Source organism: Streptopelia decaocto (genome assembly GCF_964273445.1).
Source record: "Streptopelia decaocto genome assembly, chromosome: 2".
NCBI classification, from domain to species: Eukaryota; Metazoa; Chordata; class Aves; order Columbiformes; family Columbidae; genus Streptopelia; species Streptopelia decaocto.
Genome location: NC_138655.1, coordinates 157,810,453 through 157,828,709, shown reverse-complemented (window position 1 = coordinate 157,828,709; position 18,257 = coordinate 157,810,453). Strand labels below are relative to the sequence as shown.

At 40.3% G+C, this 18,257-nt stretch overlaps 1 protein-coding gene across 1 annotated transcript in view; it reads left to right on the top strand.

Annotated features, from left to right (window-relative positions):
• The window catches only part of SCN5A (sodium voltage-gated channel alpha subunit 5), a 216,003-nt gene that overhangs the window by 36,499 nt on the left and 161,247 nt on the right, over positions 1–18,257 (top strand). Inside the window, exons 2-5 of the mRNA XM_082046668.1 lie at positions 5,260–5,578; positions 7,281–7,391; positions 12,478–12,575; positions 15,989–16,117. Of these exons, the coding sequence (XP_081902794.1) occupies positions 5,312–5,578; positions 7,281–7,391; positions 12,478–12,575; positions 15,989–16,117 (605 nt within the window). The 5' untranslated portion in view covers positions 5,260–5,311. The remainder of the gene's footprint in view (positions 1–5,259; positions 5,579–7,280; positions 7,392–12,477; positions 12,576–15,988; positions 16,118–18,257) is intronic.

Genomic DNA, 18,257 nt, shown 5'->3' with positions numbered 1-18,257 from the left:
ATGCCTGGAATAAAACTTCCATGCAGTCCCATATCCCCTTGTAGTCTTTTTAAACATGATAAAATGTTTGTGCGTATGTGTAAACTTATGCATGAGAATTTGTGAATCTAGGCCAGTAACATTAAATTAGATATGTCATCATAGGGTTCTGTATTTCCCTAGCCTATTATTCTCATGTTTTGCAGTGCTCTGCAGGTCAAAGGAAAACACCAAAGAGATTATATGGAAAAGAGGGGGGAAAAAAGATGACTGGGTTCCATGTAGTCTCAAAAATTTAGGATAAACCCATCCTCATGACTGTTACCACAGCAGTAGGAATGCAAAGTCTATATTTAGTCACAAACACTTCTTAAATCAAAGGAGAATTTAGGACTCCTGATTATTATTTTTTATGCTTTAGATCTAGTAGAATCACAGGGGAAATGCATGTGGTGCTACAGGCTGTCATCCATCTACTCAGCCCATGGTAGACTCTTGAGTGGCATCATGGAAATCAGTAGGGTTGATTGAATACAATCCTACTCAAGATGAGCATGTCTGATGGTATCTAACCTTCGGCCTATGAGTGCCACGTTCTCATTGTTGACCTTCAAGTTCGGCTCCTTTTCTACCATTGCCAAATGTCTGAAATATATGCATGCATGTCCTTGATACTTGTCAGGCAAAGAATTCTACACTATTCTTCAAGCATCTTGGGCCATGATGAGGGGCTGGTAGGCACCAGAGTGGTAGTCTGAGTCCACAAAGCCCATGCAAGAGAAGGAGGACAGCCAGCTTGAGGTGAGCGGGACCCACTTTCCCAGTATTTACACTACCTATTACCCATAGTGGCCATTTGGGTGATGGTCACCCATCCACAGGGAGTCAAAGAAAGGCTCGTAGGGCATACGGGTCACGTTCTGAGAACCTGAAAGGTCTTTTGAGCTGGGGTGGCTGAAGCTTATGACAGCAAGGCTAAAACTGCAATGGAAAATGACATTTATCCTTGTGAATAAATAGAGACGCTAGCTTATTTGTTTGTACTGTTCTCACTTCTTACCATGCCATAGGAAATATGCGTCTTGGGGCTTTATTTTTGTATGCACATTTTGTTTACATAACCAGTACATTTTTATCAGCAAGAACCGATGTTAACTGAATTTAACAAAGACAAAGCAAGAGGGAAATGTTCATTCTGTGCATGGTGATATCACAGAAACAATGTGTTTGAAGACTTGCACTTCAAAAATATGCTCAAGAGGAATGCAAAAATCCAGGCTTATATTGTAAAATGTGAGTCACAACAGGTATTATCTCTTAAGAAATGGCATTCCAGCTCTTTGAGTCAGTCATTGATGATTTTTCCTTTGTAAGTTGTGGTGCTTTTTTACTCTTTTAAGAAATATCTGGGCTAACCCTGGCTATTTGTAGAAATGCTTGCAATTAATAGATTAAAATAAATTAGACATAGAGAGGGCCCATTAAATTATCTTGTCCATTTCCTGAAAGCATGTGAAATTAAAAAAAAAGAATTAGGCTAAATATATATACTAAAACTTGGAACTTTAACTTATATGCAATATGAGCACAAAACATGCCAAGATGTTTCAGTTGTAAGGCTGTTGGAAAAGTAAACAAAAGAGTAGCAAAACTCTATGTTTGTGTAGGATTTTCCAGTTGTTCCTAGGCAGCTGTCTTTCTGGAATTAACAAATTAAATTGAAAAGATCTGGTTTCACCAGTTGGAAGTTGAATCAATTTTCTAATAAGAGAAAGCTTTAAGCATTTAAAAAAACCCAAACAAAGCACAACCAAAAAAACCCCAACTTCTCATTTTGATTAGGTTTTTCTGGCTATTTTGTGTCTCTCACCATTCCCTATCCTTTTTTGTTTGTGGGGGTTTTTTGTTTGGTTGGTTGGGTTTGTTTGTTTGTTTAATTTCACTGTTGCCAGAATAGCTTCTTTCAGAAGTCTTTAAGAAGGTCTGAGAAGGATGCTGAACATACTAGTGAAGATTAAGTTTTTGAGATCCATGAAAACTGCAGCACTTAGCAAAAACGTTCCACACATTCTCTTATCTCAGGAAGGTACTTGGTGTCCTTCACGCTATATGGCCATGCCTCCAGTTCACCTATAAGGAGAAGGTAGTGGAGAGGTGGCTTCCACCATCTTTCCAGTACAGGGAATGTAGGTTGGAGGCAGTGACCCAGCCTACCTGTTCTCTGAAGTACTAGGAGCAGGTAGTTGGTGCAGTGTGGATCTTGAGCACCTGCAAATGTACAGGGGTATTAACTTCAGTTCTCTGTGTGCTTCTGTGTCCGTGTAAGCTCAGGCCAGCCACAAACCCTACCTGGAGTGCTGGTCCAGCTCTGGTTCCTCAGCACAGGACAGATATGGACCTGTTGGCTGAGAGAGTTGGGGTGTTCAGCCTGGAGAAGAGAAGCTCCGAGGAGACCTTATTGCATCCTTTCAGGACTTAAAAGGGGCCTGTAAGAAAGACGGGGACAGACTTTTTAGCAGGGCCTGTTGCGAGAGGACAAGGGGTAATGGTTTTAAACTAAAAGAGGGGAGATTCAGGACAGACATGAGGAAGAAATTTTTTACAACGAGGGTGGTGAAACACTGGCCCAGGTTGCCCAGAGAGGTGGTGGATGAACCATCCCTGGAGACATCCCAGACCAGGCTGGATGGGGCTCTGAGCAACCTGATCTTGTTAGACTAGGTGAGCTTTGAAGGTCCCTTCCAACACAAACTATTCTAAGAGTCTATGATTCTATGACTTGGCAGGCAGATTGAGCCCTTGCCCAAGAAGCATAGCCTGTCTCGTGTTGACATTAGTGCTACACAAGGACAAAAGGACATAAGATCAGATGACGGGTTTCTCCAGACTGGTAGCCTAGGAAGAGTGTAAAACTAGGGATATCATAAGTAGTCTTTCTTGCATGTGCCCATGTTCTGCAACTAGGGGATTTTCTCAGTCAGAGACAGCATTTTTTCTTCAAAACCATTAATAGATCTTTCACCCTTGAATTTGTCCGGTGGCTTTCCGAATCCTTGCCATTTGCAGCCAACAAGTTTCACAGCCTAACTCTGCACCATGTGGGAAGTGGCTCCAGTAGTTGTTTCAAACCTGCTGCTCTGTGATTTCATTTGAAGGTTTTCCATTCTTTTATTATGAGAACAATCATTCCCCATTCGCCGTCTTAACAGTGCTTACAATTTTCTAGACCTCAACTAACAGCCCACAATGATCCCCTCTCCAGTTTAGAGACCTAGTCTGTGCCCTTCCAAAAGTACCGATCAGCCACTGATTTTTGTTGTCCCTTTCAGCACAGAAACAGGTTTCACTGTGAAGAAACAAAAACTGAAATGATAGAAAAACTGAGAATTCTATGACCACCTGTACTGATGTAATTTATAGAAAGTGAAATTCTACTTGCTTGCACTGGTGCTGAGTCACAAAGCGTTCAGCATAAGAAAACTCAGTTTGCAGGAAAGCTTCTAATTTCCTGTTTTTCAGGAGGAAGGGAATAAAACAAATGATGTGGGGGGAGAATGGAAGGGAATAAAGAGAATAGATCTAAACAAAGAAGAAAGTCAGAATACCCAAACTCGAGGGGGGCTAATTCATTTTAGCCATGCTTGTTCAAACACGCAGTAAAGCAGAGTATAATGTACAAGCTCCAGTAAATCATTCCTGTATGATAGGCTGTGATCAATGACAATGTAATGAATTCATTTGTAAACAAAGACAGAATAGGAAAAACAGTGGTTATTTGAAAGAGTACTTAAATAAATTGAGTCAATAAATATGCTATTTGTCATGCAGAGTCCAGTTAAAGTCTTGTTTGCTAACAAAAATGCTGTCATCGCAGAGCCTAATAGAAGCAAACTATCTGGAACTATCCACTCTAAATAGACAAATACCATCTGAAAGGAGAAAACAACAATCGCAACTGAACAAAGAACTGTATCCTGCACACATCGATGAATGCGATGGGACAGCCCACCTCAAAATCTACTATTTTGTTTGTCACCAGCTTATATTCTGATTCAGTATGCATGGTCTGGTGGTGGTTAAAAAACATGGGCTGTATTTCTTCTGTGAAATTAGTCTTAATTGTTGCATGGTGAGGATATCTCTTGCTGGAAAAACATAGCACTAAAGTCACTCTTAAATTGGAAAATATGGCTTCAGTGAACTTGGGTGGATTTGTGCAGGCTACTAGAACAGGGATAAGCCTCATCCCTTTTCATACAGTAGTTTTACATTAGTTTTCACAGCTATCCATGTTGTTTAGAGCGGATAGTAGGCGGCGTTCTGTTGTGTTTTTCATGCTTAACTTAATTCATGCAAGTTGAAGAGATGTGGCAATTCTCACTTGTTTTCATTCAGGTGAGAATTGGAAGTGTTTGCAATGAAACACCATCAACCCAAGATGGTCAGACCTCTCTGGTTTGGGTTAGATTTTCAAACTGGTATTGGTTGGAAGGGGCCTGGTTTTCAGATGTGGTGAACTGGCAGCTGTGGTTATTCAGCATCTCAGAAGCCTGGAGTGCTCTCATGAAGGTCCCGGGGCTTTGGGAGGCAGAGTTGGGCTTCCAACATCCTTCAGATTGTAGGGTGTGGAGGAGAAGAAAATGCTTAAAAGTCTTGACAGATATCTTGAAGATGGTATTTCCTATCCCAAAGGAAAATAAAAATTATGTTGCAGAAGCCTAAGACAGATATTATAAAGAATTTCTATGTGTTTTAAGAATCTGAACTTGACCCTTCTTCACTCTTTAAATTTGGAATAGAACAGCTGGGACATTTTTAGAGTTTGCATCATGTGGCCAAAGATGGGCTGATTTAAATCTGCCTTGCAGTCATGTTAGGCACATCGTTCATCCACTCCCAGAGCTGCATTTTCAAAAATGAGTTAGGAATCCAAATTACTGTGGCTTTCAGTGAAACTTAAGCTTGTGTGAATCTTGAGTTACTCCTTAGTTTGGATTTAGGATCCCAAGTGACTGAAAAACATAAGGATACTCCAGTCTATCTACAAAGTCTTTTTAGCTCTGATGGTGAGTGATTTCTACTTCAAAATAGTTTCAGTCCTTTCTGTTTTCCTTGATATTCTACTAACCACATGAAAGTAGATGAAGGGGTTCCTGATAATAGATAGCCAACAGGTTATGTGGTTCATTTTGTTTGTTTGGTTGGTTGGGTTTTTGATTCTGATGGCTTTGGTCTTCTTGCTTGGCTTCTGTCACTAACCTTTGGTACTTCTTGTTTCAGCTGTTTCCAGTACTAGGAGTAAAGACCAGTAAAGACAAAGCAGGATGAAAAGATGGCTGACTTCTTGTTACCACCGGGTACTAACAGCTTCCACCGGTTCACGCCTGAATCCTTGGCTGCTATTGAGAAACGAATTGCGGAGAAGCTTGCAAGGAATGCAAAGCAGGAATATAGAGAGCAGCTGGGCGAAGAAGAGAAGCCTCAGCCTCAGTTTGATTTGCAAGCTTGCAAGAAGCTGCCGGATATCTATGGGACTGTTCCTCCAGAGCTCATTGGAGAGCCATTGGAGGACCTTGACCCTTTCTATAATGATCGTAAGGTGAGCACCAACCAGACATCCTTTGCTTTTGCTGAAGCATAAACTCTGTCTCTATTTTGAGGGCTCTGGTTGTTATCTTTTTACATCCTGTAAAAATGTTTTTTTCCAGATTAAGGATCAGAGTTTTGTCACAAGCAGGGCTCCCAGAAAACATCTAAGCAGGGGGGCAGAGAGGGATAAAAAACCATAATTAAAACTTAGGTGTTTTTAGATAACCTTGGGTATGAATACACAGTGTCTGAAAAGAGCAGAGCAGTAGCTCAGCTAAATGAAGCCAGAGGTTTTTATCTACCCTGTCTTGCCTACTGCATGAGCCTTGACTCTTCACAGGTCTGGTTATCTCTTAAGCCCCTTAATGTGAAGGACTTCTGGGTGACTTCAGCCTTGTGCTAGCACTCTACACAAGAGCAGGAGGCACCTCCGCAACCGTTCCTGGAGAGCGGTGGTTCTTTGCCTGCTGAGGGGTAGTTCAGCTCCATTTAAGATGACCAAAATAAGAGCTGAAGGGAGATGTGAGCAGCTTTTGCAATGCTGCTGCTTTACAGGAGGGTGAGGTTCACCCCAAGTGAGCATCACCTGATGAGGAATCACGTGTAGGCTGGACCGAAGCCACAGCAGCACAAACAGCTTCTGTCAAAAGACTGTTGACAGCCGAGCTGGGCTGGTTGCTTACTACAGTTCATTCCCCTTTGCAAACATTTTGCAACACAGGGAACAAAAGAAAGCTTCAAAACACAGTATATTTTTTAGGCACCTTCCAGTTTGTTCAGGTACTGGTATTCTGATTTTTGCTATATTATTTCCTGTAAATAATAAATCAATATGATCATGATAATACCTCTATTGAAACAGTGTAGGAACAGGTGCAATGAATGGCTAGTGAATAAAAGTTAAATGGATAGGGACAAACAGATTACTTACCTGGAAGGGCCAGAATTAACTTACCTTGAAATCTGCCGGTTATTCCAAGGCACAAGCAGCAGGATATACATTTGCAACTTCACTGTCATGAAAGTCTTAGGCTCAAGGTGGGTGAGTTGCTTATAGTTTATCTATTGAGTGTCCTGATGCTGTCTCTGAGTGAATATTAGTTCCTCCATGCATAGTGGGGCATCTTCAGAGCTCTGTAAATTGGACCAGCATCCAATTCACTTTTGCTTTGGATATAAGATAACTTGGAGTATCAGTTTCGTCTGCCCATATTAACCTGAGTGCCAAGGTCAGGTCCTGCTGCGGAGCTGTGACTTGTGCAGCTTCTTAGTTGGTGAAACAACAGGTATCGACTGAGAGAAAGTGCTCAAGGTAGGGAAGATCGAGTAACAACACAATAAGGTTCCCAGCACCTGGGAGGAAGAGCATCATAATAGTCCCTCCAATACCGTTTAGTGTCCAGGTAATTGTTTTATTTTTGAAGGTGATCCCACTCTCTTCACAGTGCTGTGATGGGAGTTGTGGCACAGGACCCTGTAAGGAGTGAAGGAATTAAAAATAATTGGGCTATTGCAATAGGATAGGCAACAGCTCTGCTGGAAGGGTTTGGACAAAACTTTTCACTTGAGTGAAAAGGAATTTGGGGTTCTTGGGAGGGAGTAGGGAAAGGAGTATGAGATACTGGCAGGAATTTCCCAATGGGACGTGGGCTGGGAAAAGCTGAGCATAAATGCAAATACTGAATGTTCTCATTTTCTGTTTTGTTTTCCAGACATTTATAGTACTGAACAAAGGGAAGACAATCTTTCGATTTAGTGCCACTCCTGCCTTGTATATACTTAGTCCTTTCCATCCAATCAGAAGAGCAGCAATTAAAATTTTGGTACATTCATATCCTTTCTGTTGATTTCCCTCCTTGTGTATTTTATGTGGTTTTGAAACACAGATGGATGGAAGTCAGAAACCATTTGATTTCATTAAGCTGTTTTAAATCTTTTGGCTGAATTTGCTTGCACGAGCAGAAATGCACTTGGATTTTTGTTTTGTTTTATATTGTTATATTGTGAGCTGTGAAAACGACCATATTATACTGCTGGCATCAGATAACATGAACTGCACTGGAGGGTCTTGGTGAGTTTACTCAGGACTAGAAGGTGTGAAGGGCCTGATTGTGGTTGGTAAAGAGTCAGTGGAAGAAACTGGCTTTTGAACCTTAGAAAGGAAGGGAACCAGGAGGCTGGAGCACACCTGGAGAAACCTGTGCTGATGGAGGGTTTTGCTATTGAGCTCTTAAGCAACCTCTCCCATGAGACTCTGTGGCATTGTATGCAGATGGAATTTAATTTTGAACTATCTCAGAACTGATTTTTTTCTTTTGCTCTCTTTTTTTTTAATGTGGCCACAGAAACATTGTATTCTGACACAGTCACATCTCTCTGGAAGACCAAACTGACCCAAATGTTCAGCTTTGTGTGAACATTACTGAAAACACGCCCTTTTTCTTGAGTTGCATTCTTTCTCTGCAGTGCACGTGGGAGACCTGGCAGTGATAATTCAAAGACTCCACGTGCTGCTGTGATGATCGTGTAATGGTTTCGTGATGGAAATCCCCCATCTGCAATGCTCATGGCCACCAGAGAGAACTAATAAATACTGATCAGGCAGCATCTTAGAATCATAGGTTTATTATCAAATTTCAGGGGAAACAGTAGAGAAAGAAGCAAGATTCCCAGCGGGGAAAAAATTCATGTAGTGGGAAAAAAATGAGAACATAGATAATCTAATATGAGGAAAAAAAAAAAAGGTAAAGCATCTAGTAACAATAACTCTCTCTGTGCAAAAATGAATATGCGATAAGAGCCAAGACATTAGTATGGTTCCTAAGTGTGGTGTATTACCATAGAATTTTGCAGAGATATTTGCTTATGGACCAGGTTATACATGCAAGCAGCACAGTTACATCAGCACAGCCTTGCTGAAGTTAATTGAGGTCAATGAATTTGCACAGATATGACTAAGAGAAGAATTTGAAAACTGAGCTTCTTAGAAAAAGGTGTGTATCTGTGAATATTTGCTACAGCTTTGGAGGCCTGTTCTGTCTTCTGCTCACTTTATTCTATACTGACTAGTGAAGCCAAGATGTCACAGGTGTGTGTAGTACACAGGAGCTACATGCTCTTAGTAGCAGAGTATGCAAGAAATCGTCTCGCGTTACTTTGATGGATAAAGAGTACAGAGGAGTGAATTTGAAAGATATGTCAGGAGCAGAAATATGGTCAATAAGAGATGTAAAATTGTGGGTGTGGAAGGTCAAAATGCAGGCAGCATTTTAGTTCCAGAAAGACCCAGGTTATAACCTTGTGTTGATAATGTCAGGAAATCCAACGGCTCAATCTTTGGCAAGCGCAGGCAGGAGGCAACAGCTCCAGTCCCAGTGAAAAGCGATGAAGTTCCTGCATCAGTCACTGATTTGTTTTCTGTCGATAAAGTCCTTTCACATAAAACTGAAACACAAAGGCCAACTGGCTGAGCAGGCAGTCGATATCCCAGGCAGAAAGGAGCCTGAATTGGCGAGTACTCAAGCAGATAATATCACAGACATGAATCTGGGAATCAGATCTGTTGTCTTGCGTGAGTGTAATCAAGCAGTCTTTATTTTCCCCTGGGCAGAAGCCGAAAAAGAGCATTAACAAATGGTGCCCTGTCACATAAGTGTCTGAAGCAACTTCTTTAGTAGATGCCATATTTCCATTTCCAGTCATTGAGTGTACCTTGAAGGCCAACAGTAGAACAGAATAGAGAGGACGGAGTAAAATCAACCTATATAGAAGCTGTGGGGGCCATGTTTCTTGGTTACTTAGCTGTATATGGAGTTCTTCCTCTGAGACTTCAGGCAGGATTGATCCTATCTGTTCCCTGCTCATCTAGCCAAGCCTCACTAGTCTACTCATTCAAAAATATACCTTTCAAAGGGAAAAAACATCTATGGCCTACTAGTAATGTGAGTTATTTCAATTAGCAGCCTACCTCTAAACCACTTCTAGTTATATCTCCTCTTCTTCAGAGTCTAGGAGGCCTCAAGAAAGGACCATGGCCCTGGTGGCTGCCCAGAACAAGGTCCTGGTCCATTTCTGTCACAGAGGACACGGGGAGTGTAGGTCTGCATCCCACTGGATGAACACTTTTTGACTTCTACATCATTATTAGCTATTATAAACATATTTATTTACTATCTCCATCTTTTAGTAAGATTAAACCGCTACTAACACTTCCTTGAATACCGTATACTTAAGAGACTCCTTTTCATTGTTCTTGTCTGCAAGCCAAGGACCATTCTGTGGTATCCATAGTTTCTCCAAGCAGTTTGCTGCCCTGTATAAAATCCATAGCAATTGCTAGTCCTAGTTTTTCTAGGTATTGTAGATAGTTGCTCTCAGTTTGTCACTGATCCAGAATGGGGTTTTGGCCAAAATTACTTTCCTGGATGCTAGAATTATGGATTCTGGCCCATCAGACAAGAAAAGAAAAATCTTAAAGAATTTCTAGTCTTTGTTCATAGTTTCTGCTTGCAACTTTCCTCCCATCTCATTTTACACACTTCCCTCTGTAAGAGAAAATAAGACCTTGTGAAGCACCAATTATATGTACTATTGATTGGGACTAACCTTTGCTTGCATGTATTACATGTAATTTGGCAACGATCACTTAAAGAGCCTCTAGTATTCAGTCTGCTAATTAACAATTATCCATCATAATGAAGTCTAGAATAGAAGTATGCTGTGTTTCACTCAATATCTTTGTGCCAAAAGTTAAAATTTATAACTTTTATAATCAGTTTGCTTAAAGGCTACTCTATAACTTCAAATTTGAAATAATAGGTTTAATTAATTGCAGAAAGGAACTTGATGAGCTTATTATATTTGGTTTGTGGTCCATAACAGAGTCCAACCGATGCTTCTGGATGAGTTAGCCATGTCAACTCATGGATCAGTAGGCTTTCAAAAACTGGAATTCACAACAGACAATGGTGGTAATATAGATTATCTCAATTTCATCTCCTTTACTTTGTTGTTTCTGAGTAGATCATCATCACAGACTTTTTCTAATGCAAACAATTGCATTAGAATTCAGGAAGGAATGCTAATTTTCATTCTGTAGGAATTTCCATTTTCTTTCTTTCAACACAGGTCTCTGACTTCGGTGCATAACCACTGAAATGTTTCTTTCTTTTTTGTTCTGTGTAATTTTCAGCTTGGTCATGAAACTCTTTGAATTCAGAGTGCATTCGATGTCCCAAAGCTGATCCCTTACATTTTCAACCTGTGTTCTCCAGTATATTCTCTTTGGTGTTTCAATAAGAAGGTGATGATACCTGCCTATGAAGGAGAATCTGGGAAAGCTGTTAAGATTCAACTCGTAGCACAAGAAAACAAGGATGTATAAATCAGACCAGTGGTTCTAAAATGGGTGGTTATAGAGGGATTTCCTTGCTTGGAATTCAGTTGGAGGACAAAATTTATTTTGGCTTAGCCTAAAGATACCCCTCTGTTTTACAGTTGTTGCTTTCATAGCATTTGACGGTAAGCTTACAACGTAATTGTGTTAACCAGATGGACACACCTTTTGGATATGCATCTCAGGCTGACTTGAGAAAATGTGTCTCAATATCAGATCTCCTTCCCAGTCCTCCAGCAGGAGGTGTTGGCCCCAGAAGTGGAAAATTTTGTGAGCTCAGCAGTCCCTTTGAGTTCAATTACTGCCTCCTGCAATGGCGCTGGGGAATATGCAGGTTGGTTACTACCAATTTAACCTCATATTTGCTTATGTGGCCCATCGGAAAACATTCCACTCTGTATTCAGCAGAGATTTTGGCTCTGTGAAAGGACAATTTTTATACAAACATTTTAGGACGTACCTTTGAAATTATATTCCTTGATCACTATTCTTAAACAAAAATTAACCACCAATGGGATCAGTAAAGGGGTGAAACAGATAACCCCACACTTGAATTTTTTCCTAAAGAAGGCAAAATAAATTACATTTGTATTCTACTGTTCTTCCTTGAGATGGGTTCCAACCTATTGACTGAGTTGTAGGCTGTTTTCCTTTGCCTTATCTTCTCTCCACTTAATCAGTTAAACTTTCTCCATTAGTACACGACCTATTATTTATGCAGGAGAATCCTTTCATGTTTTGCCATTTTTTTGCAGAAAGTGGCATGTGCTTTTAGGACAGCAGTTCAATGGACTATGTTTTCAATTTCAGGAATTTGGTTTAGGGTGCTCCTTTTCATATTTATGGCCCCAGCTTAGCAGCTAAGTGCATGGACTATACACTTGGGAGGTTCGTTTTAGTCTCCAATTAAGGAAACTGGTGCTTCAGCTGAGGCAGTTGGCTTTGCAGAACAAGACTCTGTATTTGCCGTGAGAGTTTGCAGACCAAGCCTTAAAATTAGTGCTCTGAAACCCATATTAGCTTTCGGTGAAACTTTATACTGAAAGTGAGATCTCAAGCCCATTAGAGAGATTACAAAGACCAGATTTATAACTTGCCCTACTGCCTGAGAAATATTTCAGGATGCAAAATAATGGGGATTTGCAGACACAGGTTTTTCCGTTGATACTTAAATGATACTAATCCCTCTTTTCATGCAAAGTTGTGCACCTATGCACACTGTCATCTGACCAACACAGCTGTAAATTTGGGGTATTGTGTTTTCAGAAAACTGCAGAGTCAGTATGCTTGTTTGCTGTATAAGGTTATTTCTAAAAGATGCAGGCAAAGAAAAATAAAACGGGGAAGATTTCCTCATTTTTTATGTTCACATGATTATTTGTTTCCTCATGCACTTGAAAGGAAATGTCTATAGTGCTTTTTAAGCATTGTGCAAACTATGAGTGAGCTGTCACATCTTGTGTGAAATGACAAAAGTTTATGAAGTCTTATATGAGTTGTTTTCCTTAATTCAGTTATTTACATTGTTCAGTATGTTTATTATGTGCACTATTTTAACTAATTGCGTATTCATGGCACAATCAGAGACTCCGTCATGGAATAAATACGTTGAGTAAGTATCCTTGCTATTTTACAGCTGCCCTGTCTTTATCTCATCCTTCCTTTTCCATTTGTTACATTTTTCTTTTCATCTTCTTTGCTGTTGTCTAATCTCTTTCCATTAACACTGACCATAGCATCTGTCCTGACAAAACATTTTGCCAGGTGTTTCTTGTTTATGAAAACTCCCTTAGTAAGTCAAGTAACAATTTTTAGACTACCAAGTTCATACTTAATGCTAAACGCACCTGCTCTGCTACCTCTGAATGAAATCACATGTGAGAACAACTCAATTTGATTGAGTTCTCAATCTCAACAACTCAACTGTCCAGACTTCCATGGTTCCCATGCAAGAGATTCAGTGGGTGGACACAACGGAATAGGCTGATGGAGTTTAAGTTGAATTATTTCAGAAAATACTTCCTGGGTGTACATAGTTCTGTCCTTAAATTGAAACTTATTGGAGACAAAAGTTTCTTTTGGACTGAGTGTGTCATGGTAAGCGTTCCCCTGTAATCAGTGGTAGCCATACTTATGAGCAAGCATAAAATTGTCTGAGAACACTTTATGAATGTCTTTATAGCTTTCAGACCTTCAGAAAAAATAGCAAAGATATCAGTTGAAGGGTTTGTTTTGTTTTTTTTTTTTTTGTTTTTTTTTTTTTCCTTAATTATTATTATATTATTAAGGGAGACTGACAGGCTTCAGAAAGCCCATTCCATTTCTTTAAGTTGCTTTAAAATATTCCTGTTAGAAACAGATACCAGATGCACAAGCTAATCAACGTACAGTGCATTAAACAATTATTTTGGCTCATTGAACCAATCAGAACACACTTTTTATTTCTGACTGACATATGATAAACACAGCCATCTGCTGCTCCGTAGCCTGGTGGTTGGTCTACTCAGGGCTGTGAGGAAAGACAGTAAAGTGCCCTTATTTTAGGTTTCATAAAATCATGCAGGGCACATCTTCTAGGCCATAAATTACTAATTATAGGTAGTGCTGAACCAAATATTTCATCTGATCACAATAACATCCTAATCCCAGGATGTTTCATGTATTTCTGTATAGTGTACTACCCTCAAATATGTCTGTGACTTTCCTTTTCCTCTCATGTTGTCCTTTTCTTATTGAAAACTGTCACACAGAACCATAGCCATGATGTATTCAGCTGAAACATGGACATCTCACTCATGTGAGTCAAAATTAGGTGTACATCTGGGAATTTGAACACAAGAAGTTCTTGTTGTCTTCCATAGTCAGGACAATGTGGGTGATGTTATCAGTGCACCAAGTGGTGCATCCAAGAAACTTGGAGCAGAAATGCAAATGGACCCATGTGGGATGGAGTAAATATTTTCTCTTCCATGTTTCTTCTTCTCCTGTGTCCCCTCATACCTCTCAGCTTTTCCTCCTCAAGTGCAGAGAATGAAATCAAAGGCAAGTACTTTCAAGGAGCGAAATAACCCAATGAACTGTAATTCAAATTGATTAATATTGGATTTGGAAAAGAGACATTTAATCCATTTTGTTCTGCTGTTCCAGAGACTCACAGGGGATACAGGAGTAACCTTGTCCAAATATTTGTCCTAGATTCTTCCTTTAAAACATTTTCTGTTTTGGAAAAAGAAATAAATTCAATTTACCACATTTTTTTTAATCCTGACTTCTGCTGTTAAAGAAGCTGTTCAATTCCTGGAGGACTTTGCCCGATCCATTTAGAATTAGATGATGATTATACAATCAATTAAACCATCTGACATGCTGAATAAATACAAGTGCTTTATCATTTTAATGAGCTTATGTACCGTTAAGTATTTTTTCCAGTTCTTTGCAGGGGTTTTCTGCATGTATTACTAAATACACATGCTTAAAGAGACTGTCACATGAGTGACCTATATTTGAAATATCAGAGCAAAACTAAACAGGAGCCAGGAAAAGTCAGACACAGGGTAATACACAGGCGTATGGTCAGAGAGGAGATGTGAGAAATTTTTAATGCCCACTGTTGCACAAAACTAGTCCTGCTGATCTAGGCTTTAAGATGAAGCATGCTGAGGTTTTATAATGTATGTAGTGAGCTCTGCTGTGTGACATGATGACAGGAAGGCATGAGATTTGCCACTACCTCTGTGTGTGCCCACTTGCAGATCAGCAGGATACAGCTAAGAGAAAACCTTTCCTTTTTATTTATAGTGCATAAGTTCTTTATATTATCAACTTTATTTGCTTACACCTTTTGTTTTTGCTAAACAGGAATCCCAACTCCTATTTTTTTCTGCATGTGATGGCACCATCGTAGCTACTGATGTTTAGGGGCTGAACAGAAAACCCAGGCTAGTGTTTCTAGTGAAAACCCTGACATCCTGACTTATGAGATTTATGTTCTGTGGAATTTCAGGTGTTTGTTGTCTTTAACAGGCTTTGGTATCATCTGCATCTTCAATTGGAGAAAAGGAATAGGGAGTGCCAGTGGCGGATACTAAACATTTATTATTTTGGTTAAGATATGGCCTAGAATAGCTAGTCTCATTGGAGTAGATGTCTTGGGTAGAAACATTTAAAAAGAGGTGTCGTATGCCCTAAGGTATGTCTCTAACAGTAGGTAGAGCCTTGACTGAATACAGATCTGAATGTTATAGATCAGATACATTACTGTCCCCCACAGAGCATTTACTAAATTTTATTACAAATATCATGTTTACTACAAAAGGTGAGATGTGTGTTCTATCCAAGATCATCACAGTAAAGAGGCTGTCGGTAGTAAACAGCTTATCTTCCTAAGGAAAAAAAACACCCTTGTGTCTCTTTTACTGTCAAGAAGGTCAAAATTACTACGTATAGTATTCGGATGGGAGTTGTTTTCCTCTTTTTCAGTGAGAGCATTCTGTTGTTTAATTCTGAGGGCTGGCGTGATTTACTGTGGATAGTGAAACACAAGGGAAAAAATAACCTTTTTAGCTAATAAAAACAAGTGGTGACTTTTTTTCTTTCAACTCACTGTCCTTCAAAATGTCCTGAGCAGGAAGAGATGAGAGGTATGAATGAAACAACCTCCCTCCTTCAAATCAGAGAAACAATAAGGAATGTGGCATAATCCATTCCTCTTTAACTGGCAGTTGCAGGCAGAGCTTCAAAAGTCCCATAGCACAGCTTAGAAATGTAGTATTCATGCCTGAGTGGGGATTCATCAAGGTACTCCCTATGGAGAAAATTATCCTGCCGCTGTCATTAGCGCTTTCCCATTTCTTACATATTCCTTGGTCCACACATGGAGCTGCTCATCGTGACTCAGGTGAACAACCCCAACGAGATGGGCGGGAGTGTCTCAGACAAGTAGGATTGGGTTGACCGTGCCTCTGCTGTTCCTGCCATCTACCGCTTGCTAATGCCCTTGCTTATCTTGGCCGCTTTGTTCCCCAGGTACACTTTCACTGGCATTTACACTTTTGAGTCATTGATAAAAATACTGGCGAGAGGATTTTGCATGACAGAATTCACCTTCCTTCGAGACCCGTGGAACTGGCTGGATTTCAGTGTTATTGTTATGGCGTAAGTAGCACTCCTCTATATTTTTCAAGACCGCAATATACAATAGAACTTAAAAAAATATCTAGCTGTTCTCTTATTTTATTTTTTTTTCCACTCAAATTGTACTGAAAATGAGAAAATGCTGAAGTGCATTAGGATGGAGGGGGTTTTTTCCTGAGTGCTTTCAGAGGAAGAAGTCAGAGGAATTCTCAGTTCTGTTCTTTCAATTCACTAGATTATTCTGGGGAAATTATTTACTTTCTCTGTGTTCCACAGAGAGAGCTGTTTGTAAAATATCTTTAATAATACTTGCCTATCTATTGTAGTTTTGGGAACATTCAGACCCCTGAAGAGTAAGTGTTACATGACTGAGTACCCCTGTATTTAAATCCCTATTTATACTCTACCTATATCTAACAGCACCAAAGGTGTTTTTCTTTTCTTCGCTTCATAAATCCTCTTCACCCTCAAAGTAATTACTATTTTCCTACAATAGAGCATTAACTTAAGGGCCTCTGAGACTTGTTATATATCTCTTGGGAATAGAGATCTGGCCCCAACATGACGTTCCCCTTCAGCTGTATAGGTTTACCTAGATTGTTAGAGTTCACTCAGGACATGAGGGGTTCTTGTGCTATGGAGATGCTGATGGATTTGTGGCATCTAGACAGCTAAAAATACATAGGGTAGGGGAGCAGTCAGCCAACACTCACAGCAGACACAGGGTCAGGCCAAGCTCCGGCCAAAAGCAGATGTCTGACACCGTCGGTATCTCCAGCTGAGCTAGAAATCCAGATTTTCTTCATAGTCAAAGTAGAGAGGAAAAGCACATGAAGAGCACAAGTTGTCCTGAAGTGGAAGCTAATAGAGATGCTCTGAAAAGCCCCATTTCCTAATTGTAGAAGGATTTCATTTGATCTCTCTGTATTTTCTGCTTAGTGATACCTATATTATGTTCTGGTTTTAGTTTAGTTCTCGCTGCCCTCTTTAAACCTCATCATTCACAGCCTCAGGTGAGATACAAGCACTGACATTTGAGCTGAACTTTTAGGCCTGTGACATTTGAACAGAACCAAAATTGGTAAACAATGTTCAATGGAACTTAGTTCAAACACCAGTGAGGGCCACTGAAGTTGTTGGAAAAACCCTGGCAGGCTGCGGGAATCAGGACCAATTATCCAAAGAGAGTCTGGACGATGCTCTTAGTCATATGATGTAGTTTTGGGTAGTTCTGTGAGGAGCAGGGAGTTGGACTCGATGATCCTTTTGGGTTCCTTCCGACTTGAGAAATTCCACGATTCTACAATTCTTAGCAGCATTTAGCAGAAGACCAGCATGAAGATGTGTAAAACCTATGTGGAATTAATTGGGAAGCCTCCCATTTATTTTATTAGGCTTTGGATCCAAGCCAGCCCTAGGCCAGATCCTGGTATCTGTTACTGCATTCCTGTGGACTTGGCTGAACTGACATCTGGGCATCATGATAAGCCTTAAAAAAAATGCAACACAGATAGGGAGGAGCTTTTAGAGGTCAGCAAACAGGTATTTTTCTCAGATAAACTTTTCACCAAGCAGTGCTAAGTTCAATTCTCCTGCAACATTGAGAGGCAGGACAGAATGACAAAAGTGTCACCTGCCTGCTCTCCTGTCTGTCAGACCTGTTTGTGAGTTAGGATGTGAGTTTATTTGCAGGTGTGTGAATTCAGGACAACATGAAGGACTTCTGTGCATGGGTTCCCTCAGTTCTACAAGGAAGGAGGCTTTTGGCAGTGAGGTAGAAAGGCACAGAGAAGAGGACAATGAGCCACGGCTTGAAACCTTGGCAACGCATCTGTTGCACTTCATCTTCTCTGCTCAGACAGAGGTTGGGGTATCACCCCTGGCCCTGCAGAACTGCTCTGGGAGCATCTTCTTTCCTGTCACTGAAATTCAAGTCTGAACATTCAGTGCAGGGCAAGGTCTGGATATCTTCTAAATTATCTGCCTTATCTCTGAGTGTTTTGGGTTTAGGGAGCTGAAGAGACATGAAGGTTTGCACAGATCTTGGGAATGGACAGTTGGCCAGAGGTGAACTCATTCCCTGCAGGTAGAAACCAGGGTCTGGTGCCAAGAGGTTGTGGGCTTAGACCTTGTTCTGCTTTTCTAATTCTTCTAGACTTCA